The sequence below is a fragment of the Lampris incognitus genome, chromosome 15, assembly GCF_029633865.1.
Source record: "Lampris incognitus isolate fLamInc1 chromosome 15, fLamInc1.hap2, whole genome shotgun sequence".
Classification (NCBI taxonomy): domain Eukaryota; kingdom Metazoa; phylum Chordata; class Actinopteri; order Lampriformes; family Lampridae; genus Lampris; species Lampris incognitus.
The window spans coordinates 49,869,302-49,882,604 of NC_079225.1; the positions used below are offsets into that span (position 1 = coordinate 49,869,302).

A 13,303-nucleotide genomic window follows, 5' to 3' on the forward strand; every position below is an offset into this window, starting at 1 on the left:
TACACTGAGGGGTACTGTTACGGTAATGGAAAACTGCACTACAGACCAGCTACACTGAAGGGTACTGTTACAGTAATGGAAAACCGCACTGCAGACCAGCTACACTGAGGGGGTACTGTTACGGTAATGGAAAACCACACTACAGACCAGCTACACTGAGGGGTACTGTTACGGTAATGGAAAACCACACTACAGACCAGCTATACTGAGGGGTACTGTTACGGTAATGGAAAACAACACTGCAGACAAGCTACACTGAGGGGGTACTGTTACGGTAATGGAAAACCACACTACAGACCAGCTACACTGAGGGGGTACTGTTACGGCAATGGAAAACCACACTACAGACCAGCTACACTGAGGGGGTACTCTTACGGTAATGGAAAACCACACTGCAGACCAGCTATACTGAGGGGTACTGTTACGGTAATGGAAAACCACACTACAGACCAGCTACACTGAGGGGGTACTGTTACGGCAATGGAAAATCACACTACAGACCAGCTACACTGAGGGGGTACTGTTACGGTAATGGAAAACCACACTACAGACCAGCTACACTGAGGGGTAGTGTTACGGTAATGGAAAACCGCACTGCAGATCAGCTACACTGAGGGGGTACTGTTACGGTAATGGAAAACCACAGTACAGACCAGCTATACTGAGGGGTACTGTTACGGTAATGGAAAACCGCACTGCAGACCAGCTACACTGAGGGGGTACTGTTACGGTAATGGAAAACCACACTACAGACCAGCTGTACTGAGGGGGTACTGTTACGGTAATGGAAAACCACACTACAGACCAGCTACACTGAGGGGATACTGTTACGGCAATGGAAAACCACACTACAGACCAGCTACACTGAGGGGGTACTCTTACGGTAATGGAAAACCACACTGCAGACCAGCTATACTGAGGGGTACTGTTACGGTAATGGAAAACCACACTACAGACCAGCTACACTGAGGGGGTACTGTTACGGCAATGGAAAATCACACTACAGACCAGCTACACTGAGGGGGTACTGTTACGGTAATGGAAAACCACACTACAGACCAGCTATACTGAGGGGTACTGTTACGGTAATGGAAAACCGCACTGCAGACCAGCTACACTGAGGGGGTACTGTTACGGTAATGGAAAACCACAGTACAGACCAGCTATACTGAGGGGTACTGTTACGGTAATGGAAAACCGCACTGCAGACCAGCTACACTGAGGGGGTACTGTTACGGTAATGGAAAACCACACTACAGACCAGCTATACTGAGGGGGTACTGTTACGGTAATGGAAAACCGCACTGCAGACCAGCTACACTGAGGGGGTACTGTTACGGTAATGGAAAACCGCACTACAGACCAGCTATACTGAGGGGGTACTGTTACGGTAACGGAAAACCGTACTACAGACCAGCTATACTGAGGGGGTGCTGTTACGGTAATGGAAAACCACACTACAGACCAGCTACACTGAGGGGGTGCTGTTACAGTAATGGAAAACCACACTATAGACCAGCTATACTTAGGGGTGCTGTTACAGTAATGGAAAACCGCACTGCAGACCAGCTACACTGAGGGGGTACTGTTACGGTAATGGAAAACCACACTACAGACCAGCTACACTGAGGGGGTACTGTTACGGTAATGGAAAACCACACTACAGACCAGCTACACTGAGGGGGTACTGTTACGGTAATGGAAAACCACACTACAGACCAGCTACACTGAGGGGGTACTGTTACGGTAATGGAAAACCACACTATAGACCAGCTATACTTAGGGGTGCTGTTACGGTAATGGAAAACCGCACTGCAGACCAGCTATACTTAGGGGTGCTGTTACGGTAATGGAAAACCACACTGCCAGTTGAGTCGAGTTGAGCCGGTACCATGTAGTGGAAAAGGGGTATTAGATTTCAGATCCATCTGTCCATCCGTGTATTTCCAGTAGAAAGATGAACAGGGATGTTAAAAAAAGAAGCTTGTGTCTGCTGAAGTCCATTAGTAATATTTTACTATTTTGTTTTCAGTTATGCATGTTATGCAGTTTGTTTGTTTTTCAATCTCTTTAGATGGGTTCTTACAGGTGTTAAACTAAAGTTTGAATAAAAAAATTGATAGCATTACCCAGCTCAGCATTATTTAATGTCAATGTTTCTGCATGTTCACACCACCAGTATCCCTACCATCTCTTACCTCCACCATCTCTTACCTCCACCATCTTTTACCTCCATCATCTCTTACCTCCACCGCTGGCCATCAGCTGTATTCAACCCCCTGGACAGTCATTAGTAATATCTGGATTATAAAAGATACTCACACATGTGTTCTTGAACAATATTATTGTTGTGAACCTATAAGCTCTAACAGCATGTTCCCAAAGCCAAAATAAGTTATGTTTCACTGACTTTTTATTGATAAATTAAAAACTAAAATATAGTGCTTGCATCAGTATTCAAGCCCAACATATCAGTACTCTGTAGAGTACCCTTTTGCTGCAGTAACAGCCATGATTCTCTTGGGGTAAGGATGTACAAGCTTTGCACATTCTTCTGGAGTAGTTTCTGCCCATTCTTCTTGGCAGAATTTGTACTTTCTTGCCCCCCCCCCCCCCCCCCCCATACAGGCCAGATTCATGGAGAGCCCGTGATATGGTTGGCTTATGCACATTTACTCCAGTTTCAGCCACTGACCTCTGGAGCTCCTTCAAAGTGACTGCAGAGTCATCTGTGGCTTTCCTCACCAGCCCACGTGTTGCTCGGACACTTAGCTTTGAGGGACGGCCTGTCCTACAAAGTGTCTGGGTGGTGTGATAGAACTTCCACTTTTTTTAATATATATATTTCCCCCTTTTTCTCCCCAATTGTATCTGGCCAATTACCCCACTCTTCCGAGCCATCCCGGTCGCTGCTCCACCCCCTCTGCCAATCCGGGCAGGCCTGCAGACTACCACATGCCTCCTCCGATACATGTGGAGTCGCCAACCACTTCTTTTCACCTGACAGTGAGACGTTTCGCCAGGGGGACATAGCACGTGGGAGGATCACACTACTCCCCACAGTTCCCCCTCCCACCTGAGCAGGCGCCCCTACTGACCAGAGGAGGCGCTAGTGCAGCAACCAGGATACATACCCACATCCGGTTTCCCACCCGCAGACACGGCCAATTGTGTCTGTAGGGACACCCGACCAAGCCAGAGGTAACATGGACAGCTTCCACTTTCTGACATTGGATCCAACAGTGGGACATCCAAACACTTGGATATTGTTTTGTATCCCTTTCCCGCCTTCTGCATTGTAATCACTTTGTCTCTTACTTCAGTATTCTGCTCCTTTGTCTTCATGTTCTGATGGCGTTCACGCCCGGCTAATGAACTTTACACAGAGTGCTTTTATACCCATAAACCAGACCGTTACTTTAATATCTTACAGGTGCACATTATGTCCTATTGTCTTAACCTGGGTTTGTTCTAGGAATAATTTGTCATTTGTGTAAACTTGAGCTTTCAGGGCACAAGAGGTTGAATACTGATGCAAGCACTATATTTTATTTTTTAATTTATCAATAAAAAGTCAGTGAAACATAACTTATTTTGGCTGTGGGAACATGCTGTTAGAGCTTAAGGCTTCACAACAACAATATTGTTCAGGAACACATGTGTGAGAATCTCTTATAATCCAGAAGTTACTGATGACTGTCAAGAGGGTGAATACTTTTTGCAAGGCACTGTATGTGTTTGGTGTGTTACTTTTATGATCATTTTAATTTATGTACAGCGTCTTTGAGTACCCTGAAAAGCACTCTATAAATACAACGTGTTATTATTATTACACTGGGCAGGGAAGATTTTGCTTCCTGACCACTTTTGGGTGTATTGCATGGATTTTGGGCTGCTGATCACGAAAATTCCCTTAAAATGTTATTATCACATACCGTTTTGCAGATATAATGTTTTTTTGGTGATTTCTTGTCATATGTTAAGTCTACTAGTATATTGCACACAGATAATAATAATGATTATTATCATTATTATTGGCGGCATGGTGGTGCAGTGGTTAGCGCAGTCGCCTCACAGCAAGAAGGTCCTGTGTTCGAGCCCTGGGGTAGTCCAACCTTGTTGGGTCATCCCGGGTCGTCCTCTGTGTGGAGTTTGCATGTTCTCCCCGTGTCTGCGTGGGTTTCCTCCAGGGCTCCAGTTTCCTCCCACAGTCCAAAGACCTGTAGGTCAGGTGACTCGGCAGTACAAAATTGTTCCTAGGTATGAATGTGCGTGCGCATATGTGTGTGTGTGTGTGTGTGGGCCCTGTGTGATGGCCTGGCGGCCTGTCCAGGGTGTCTCCCCACCTGCTGCCCAATAACTGCTGGGATAGGCTCCAAGCATCCCTGCGACCCTGAGAGCAGAATAAGTGGTTTGGATAATGGATGGATGGATTGTCATTGTTGTTACATTTCAAGAACAGAACAATTTGCACATGGGATCTAAAATGTTGTCACATTAGAGGTGTAGTGGTGAAAGTGTGATTTGCTGTGTAACATCTAGTCTCTGTTTAACACCTGTGTACAGTTGTTGACTTGTCCATCAGCGGCAGAGAGCAACAGCAGACTGGTGATTCTGTGATGTTGTGCAGGTTAACAGAGTTTGAGGACACACCCACCAGTCAGCTGACCATTGATGAGTTCATGCGTGTGGATCTGGAGCAGGAGTGTGACCCACCCTCTTTCACTGCTGGCCAACACAAGGTCAAGCTGCAGCAGGTAGCTCTCTGTCTCTGCTGGCTGCTTCATGTTATGACCGGCGCTGTTACAAATCCATCATCTGTGTCATTTAAACACTATAATGGATCAGTTACTAGTGCCATATAAACTCTATAATGGCTCCATCATTAGTGTCATATAAACACTATAGTGGATCAGTCATTAGTGTCATATAAACTCTATAATGGATCCATCATTAGTGTCATATAAACTCTATAATGGATCCATCATTAGTGTCATATAAACTCTATAATGGATCCATCATTAGTGTCATATCAACACTATCATGGATCAGTCATTAGTATCATATAAACTCTATAATGGATCCATCATTAGTGTCATATAAACACTATAATGGATCCATCATTAGTGTCATATAAACACTATAATGGATCAGTCATTAGTGTCATATAAACTCTATAATGGATCCATCATTAGTGTCATATAAACTATAATGGATCCATCATTAGTGCCATATAAACTCTATAATGGATCAGTCATTAGTGCCATTTAAACTCTATAATGGATCCATCTTTAGTGTCATATAAACACTATAATGGATCAGTCATTAGTGTCATATAATCTCTATAATGGATCCATCATTAGTGTCATATAAACACTATAATGGATCAGTCATTAGTGCCATATAAACTCTATAATGGAGCCATCATTAGTGCCATATAAACTATAATGGATCAGTCATTAATGTCATATACACACTATGGATCAGTCATTAGTGCCATATAAACTCTATAATCGATCAGTCATTAGTGTCATATAAACTCTATAATGGATCCATCTTTAGTGTCATATAAACTTTATAATGGATCAGTCATTAGTGTCGTATAATCTCTATAATGGATCCATCATTAGTGTAATATAAACACTACAATGGATCAGTCATTAGTGCCATATAAACTCTATAATGGATCCATCATTAGTGCCATATAAACTCTATAATGGATCAGTCATTAGTGTCATATAAACTATAATGGATCAGTGATTAGTGTCATATAAACTCTATAATGGATCAGTCATTAGTGTAATATAAACACTATAATGGATCAGTCATTAGTGCCATATAAACTCTATAATGGATCAGTCATTGGTGTCATATAAATACTATAATGGATCAGTCATTAGTGTCATATAAGAACTATAATGGATTAGTCATTAGTGTCATATAAACTATAATGGATCCATCATTAGTGTCATATAAACACTATAATGGATCAGTCATTAGTGTCATATAATCTCTATAATGAATCCATTGTTTGTGTCATATAACCACTATAATGGATCGGTCATTAGTGCCATAAAACCTCTATAATGGATCCGTCTTTAGTGCCATATAAACTCTATAATGGATCCATCATTAGTGCCATATAAACTCTATAATGGATCCATCATTAGTGTCATATAAACACTATAATGGATCAGTCATTAGTGCCATATAAACTCTATAATGGATCCATCATTAGTGCCATATAAACTCTGTAATGGATCCATCATTAGTGTCATATAAACACTATAATGGATCAGTCATTAGTGTCATATAAACTCTATAATGGATCAGTCATTAGTGTCATATAAACTACAATGGATCAGTCATTAGTGTCATATAAACATTATAATGGATCCATCATTAGTGTCATATAAACTCTATAATGGATCAGTCATTAGTGTCATATAAACTCTATAATGGATCCATCATTAGTGTCATATAAACTTTATAATGGATCAGTCATTAGTGTCGTATAATCTCTATAATGGATCCATCATTAGTGTAATATAAACACTACAATGGATCAGTCATTAGTGCCATATAAACTCTATAATGGATCCATGATTAGTGCCATATAAACTCTATAATGGATCAGTCATTAGTGTCATATAAACTATAATGGATCAGTGATTAGTGTCATATAAACTCTATAATGGATCAGTCCTTAGTGTCATATAAACACTATAATGGATCAGTCATTAGTGCCATATAAACTCTATAATGGATCAGTCATTGGTGTCATATAAATACTATAATGGATCAGTCATTAGTGTCATATAAGAACTATAATGGAATAGTCATAAGTGTCATATAATCTCTATAATGAATCCATCGTTTGTGTCATATAACCACTATAATGGATCAGTCATTAGTGCCATATAAACTCTATAATGGATCCGTCTTTAGTGCCATATAAACTCTATAATGGATCCATCATTAGTGCCATATAAACTCTATAATGGATCCATCACTAGTGTCATATAAACACTATAATGGATCCATCTTTAGTGCCATATAAACTCTATAATGGATCCATCTTTAGTGCCATATAAACTCTATAATGGATCCATCATTAGTGCCATATAAACTCTATAATGGATCCATCATTAGTGTCATATAAACACTATAATGGATCAGTCATTAGTGCCATATAAACTCTATAATGGATCCATCATTAGTGCCATATAAACTCTATAATGGATCCATCATTAGTGCCATATAAACTCTGTAATGGATCCATCATTAGTGTCATATAAACACTATAATGGATCAGTCATTAGTGTCATATAAACTCTATAATGGATCAGTCATTAGTGTCATATAAACTACAATGGATCAGTCATTAGTGTCATATAAACTCTATAATGGATCCATCATTAGTGTCATATAAACACTATAATGGATCAGTCATTAGTGTCATATAATCTCTATAATGGATCCATCATTAGTGTCATATAAACACTATAATGGATCAGTCATTAGTGCCATATAAACTCTATAATGGATCCGTCTTTAGTGCCATATAAACTCTATAATGGATCCATCATTAGTGCCATATAAATTCTATAATGGATCCATTATTAGTGTCATATAAACACTATAATGGATCCATCTTTAGTGCCATATAAACTCTATAATGGATCCATCTTTAGTGCCATATAAACTCTATAATGGATCCATCATTAGTGCCATATAAACTCTATAATGGATCTATCATTAGTGTCATATAAACACTATAATGGATCAGTCATCAGTGCCATATAAACTCTATAATGGATCCATCATTAGTGCCATATAAACTCTGTAATGGATCCATCATTAGTGCCATATAAACTCTGTAATGGATCCATCATTAGTGTCATATAAACACTATAATGGATCAGTCATTAGTGTCATATAAACTCTATAATCGATCAGTCATTAGTGTCATATAAACTCTATAATGGATCAGTCATTAGTGTCATATAAACACTATAATGGATCAGTCATTAGTGCCATATAAACTCTATAATGGATCAGTCATTGGTGTCATATAAACACTATAATGGATCAGTCATTAGTGTCATATAAACACTATAATGGATCAGTCATTAGTGTCATATAAACTATAATGGATGAGTCATTCATGTCATATAAACACTATAATGGATCAGTTATTAGTGTCATATAAACTACAATGGATAAGTCATTAGTGTCATATAAACTCTATAATGGATCCATCATTAGTGTCATATAAACACTATGATGGATCAGTCATTAGTGTCATATAATCTCTATAATGGATCCATCATTAGTGTCATATAAACACTATAATGGATCAGTCATTAGTGCCATATAAACTCTATAATGGATCAGTCATTAGTGTCATATAAACTCTATAATGGATCCATCATTAGTGTAATATAAACACTACAATGGATCAGTCATTAGTGCCATATAAACTCTATAATGGATCCATCATTAGTGCCATATAAACTCTGTAATGGATCAGTCATTAGTGTCATATAAACTATAATGTATCAGTGATTAGTGTCATATAAACTCTATAATGGATCAGTCATTAGTGTAATATAAACACTATAATGGATCAGTCATTAGTGCCATATAAACTCTATAATGGATCAGTCATTGGTGTCATATAAATACTATAATGGATCAGTCATTAGTGTCATATAAGAACTATAATGGATTAGTCATTAGTGTCATATAAACTATAATGGATCCATCATTAGTGTCATATAAACACTATAATGGATCAGTCATTAGTGTCATATAAACTCTATAATGGATCAGTCATTAGTGTCATATAAACTCTATAATGGATCAGTCATTAGTGTCATATAAACTACAATGGATCGGTCATTAGTGTCATATAAACTCTATAATGGATCCATCATTAGTGTCATATAAACACTATAATGGATCAGTCATTAGTGTCATATAATCTCTATAATGGATCCATCATTAGTGTCATATAAACACTATAATGGATCAGTCATTAGTGCCATATAAACTCTATAATGGATCCGTCTTTAGTGCCATATAAACTCTATAATGGATCCATCATTAGTGCCATATAAATTCTATAATGGATCCATTATTAGTGTCATATAAACACTATAATGGATCCATCTTTAGTGCCATATAAACTCTATAATGGATCCATCTTTAGTGCCATATAAACTCTATAATGGATCCATCATTAGTGCCATATAAACTCTATAATGGATCCATCATTAGTGCCATATAAACTCTGTACTGGATCCATCATTAGTGTCATATAAACACTATAATGGATCAGTCATTAGTGTCATATAAACTCTATAATGGATCAGTCATTAGTGTCATATAAACTACAATGGATCGGTCATTAGTGTCATATAAACTCTATAATGGATCCATCATTAGTGTCATATAAACACTATAATGGATCAGTCATTAGTGTCATATAATCTCTATAATGGATCCATCATTAGTGTCATATAAACACTATAATGGATCAGTCATTAGTGCCATATAAACTCTATAATGGATCCGTCTTTAGTGCCATATAAACTCTATAATGGATCCATCATTAGTGCCATATAAATGCTATAATGGATCCATTATTAGTGTCATATAAACACTATAATGGATCCATCTTTAGTGCCATATAAACTCTATAATGGATCCATCTTTAGTGCCATATAAACTCTATAATGGATCCATCATTAGTGCCATATAAACTCTATAATGGATCCATCATTAGTGTCATATAAACACTATAATGGATCAGTCATTAGTGCCATTTGAACTCTATAATGGATCCATCATTAGTGCCATATAAACTCTGTAATGGATCAGTCATTGGTGTCATATAAATACTATAATGGATCAGTCATTAGTGTCATATAAGAACTATAATGGATCCATCATTAGTGCCATATAAACTCTGTAATGGATCCATCATTAGTGTCATATAAACACTATAATGGATCAGTCATTAGTGTCATATAAACTCTATAATGGATCAGTCATTAGTGTCATATAAACTACAATGGATCAGTCATTAGTGTCATATAAACACGATAATGGATAAGTCATTAGTGTCATATAAACTATAATGGATCAGTCATTAGTGTCATATAAACAGTACAATGGATCAGTCATTAGTGTCATATAATCTCTATAATGGATCCATCATTAGTGTCATATAAACATTATAATGGATCAGTCATTAGTGCCATATAAACTCTATAATGGATCAGTCATAAGTGCCATATAAACTCTATAATGGATCAGTCATTAGTGTCATATAAACTATAATGGATCAGTGATTAGTGTCATATAAACTCTATAAATGATCAGTCATTAGTGTAATATAAACACTATAATGGATCAGTCATTAGTGCCATATAAACTCTATAATGGATCAGTCATTGGTGTCATATAAATACTATAATGGATCAGTCATTAGTGTCATATAAGAACTATAATGGATTAGTCATTAGTGTCATATAATCTCTATAATGAATCCATCGTTTGTGTCATATAACCACTATAATGGATCAGTCATTAGTGCCATACAAACTCTATAATGGATCCGTCTTTAGTGCCATATAAACTCTATAATGGATCCATCATTAGTGCCATATAAACTCTATAATGGATCCATCACTAGTGTCATATAAACACTATAATGGATCCATCTTTAGTGCCATATAAACTCTATAATGGATCCATCTTTAGTGCCATATAAACTCTATAATGGATCCATCATTAGTGCCATATAAACTCTATAATTGATCCATCATTAGTGCCATATAAAATCTATAATGGATCCATCATTAGTGTCATATAAACACTATAATGGATCAGTCATTAGTGCCATATGAACTCTATAATGGATCCATCATTAGTGCCATATAAACTCTGTAATGGATCAGTCATTGGTGTCATATAAATACTATAATGGATCAGTCATTATTGTCATATAAGAACTATAATGGATCCATCATTAGTGCCATATAAACTCTGTAATGGATCCATCATTAGTGTCATATAAACACTATAATGGATCAGTCATTAGTGTCATATAAACTCTATAATGGATCAGTCATTAGTGTCATATAAACTACAATGGATCAGTCATTAGTGTCATATAAACACTATAATGGATAAGTCATTAGTGTCATATAAATTATAATGGATCAGTCATTAGTGTCATATAAACACTATAATGGATCAGTCATTAGTGTCATATAATCTCTATAATGGATCCATCATTAGTGTCATATAAACATTATAATGGATCAGTCATTAGTGCCATATAAACTCTATAATGGATCAGTCATTAGTGCCATATAAACTCTATAATGGATCAGTCATTAGTGTCATATAAACTATAATGGATCAGTGATTAGTGTCATATAAACTCTATAATGGATCAGTCATTAGTGTAATATAAACACTATAATGGATCAGTCATTAGTGCCATATAAACTCTATAATGGATCAGTCATTGGTGTCATATAAATACTATAATGGATCAGTCATTAGTGTCATATAAGAACTATAATGGATTAGTCATTAGTGTCATATAATCTCTATAATGAATCCATCGTTTGTGTCATATAACCACTATAATGGATCAGTCATTAGTGCCATATAAACTCTATAATGGATCCGTCTTTAGTGCCATATAAACTCTATAATGGATCCATCATTAGTGCCATATAAACTCTATAATGGATCCATCACTAGTGTCATATAAACACTATAATGGATCCATCTTTAGTGCCATATAAACTCTATAATGGATCCATCTTTAGTGCCATATAAACTCTATAATGGATCCATCATTAGTGCCATATAAACTCTATAATGGATCCATCATTAGTGTCATATAAACACTATAATGGATCAGTCATTAGTGCCATATAAACTCTATAATGGATCCATCATTAGTGCCATATAAACTCTATAATGGATCCATCATTAGTGCCCTATAAACTCTGTAATGGATCCATCATTAGTGTCATATAAACACTATAATGGATCAGTCATTAGTGTCATATAAACTCTATAATGGATCAGTCATTAGTGTCATATAAACTATAATGGATCAGTCATTAGTGTCATATAAACTCTATAATGGATCCATCATTAGTGTCATATAAACACTATAATGGATCAGTCATTAGTGTCATATAAGAACTATAATGGATCAGTCATTAGTGCCATATAAACTCTATTATGGATCCGTCTTTAGTGCCATATAAACTCTATAATGGATCCATCATTAGTGCCATATAAACTCTATAATGGATCCATCACTAGTGTCATATAAACTCTATAATGGATCCATCATTAGTGCCATATAAACTCTATAATGGATCCATCACTAGTGTCATATAAACACTATAATGGATCCATCTTTAGTGCCATATAAACTCTATAATGGATCCATCTTTAGTGCCATATAAACTCTATAATGGATCCATCATTAGTGCCATATAAACTCTATAATGGATCCATCATTAGTGCCATATAAACTCTATAATGGATCCATCATTAGTGCCCTATAAACTCTGTAATGGATCCATCATTAGTGTCATATAAACACTATAATGGATCAGTCATTAGTGTCATATAAACTCTATAATGGATCCATCATTAGTGCCATATAAACTCTGTAATGGATCCATCATTAGTGTCATATAAACACTATAATGGATCAGTCATTAGTGTCATATAAACTCTATAATGGATCAGTCATTAGTGTCATATAAACTACAATGGATCAGTCATTAGTGTCATATAAACACTATAATGGATACGTCATTAGTGTCATATAAACTATAATGGATCAGTCATTAGTGTCATATAAACACTATAATGGATCAGTCATTAGTGTCATATAATCTCTATAATGGATCCATCATTAGTGTCATATAAACATTATAATGGATCAGTCATTAGTGCCATATAAACTCTATAATGGATCAGTCATTAGTGCCATATAAACTCTATAATGGATCAGTCATTAGTGTCATATAAACTATAATGGATCAGTGATTAGTGTCATATAAACTCTATAATGGATCAGTCATTAGTGCCATATAAACTCTATAATGGATCCGTCTTTAGTGCCATATAAACTCTATAATGGATCCATCATTAGTGCCATATAAACTCTATAATGGATCCATCACTAGTGTCATATAAACACTATAATGGATCCATCTTTAGTGCCATATAAACTCTATAATGGATCCATCTT

General features: G+C 36.4%; 1 protein-coding gene across 1 annotated transcript in view; it reads left to right on the forward strand.

Moving 5' to 3' along the window:
• Window positions 1-13,303, forward strand: part of brf1b (BRF1 RNA polymerase III transcription initiation factor subunit b) — a 134,623-nt gene that overhangs the window by 45,504 nt on the left and 75,816 nt on the right. The window contains exon 9 of the mRNA XM_056294464.1: window positions 4,631-4,757. Within this exon, the coding sequence (XP_056150439.1) occupies window positions 4,631-4,757 (127 nt within the window). The remainder of the gene's footprint in view (window positions 1-4,630; window positions 4,758-13,303) is intronic.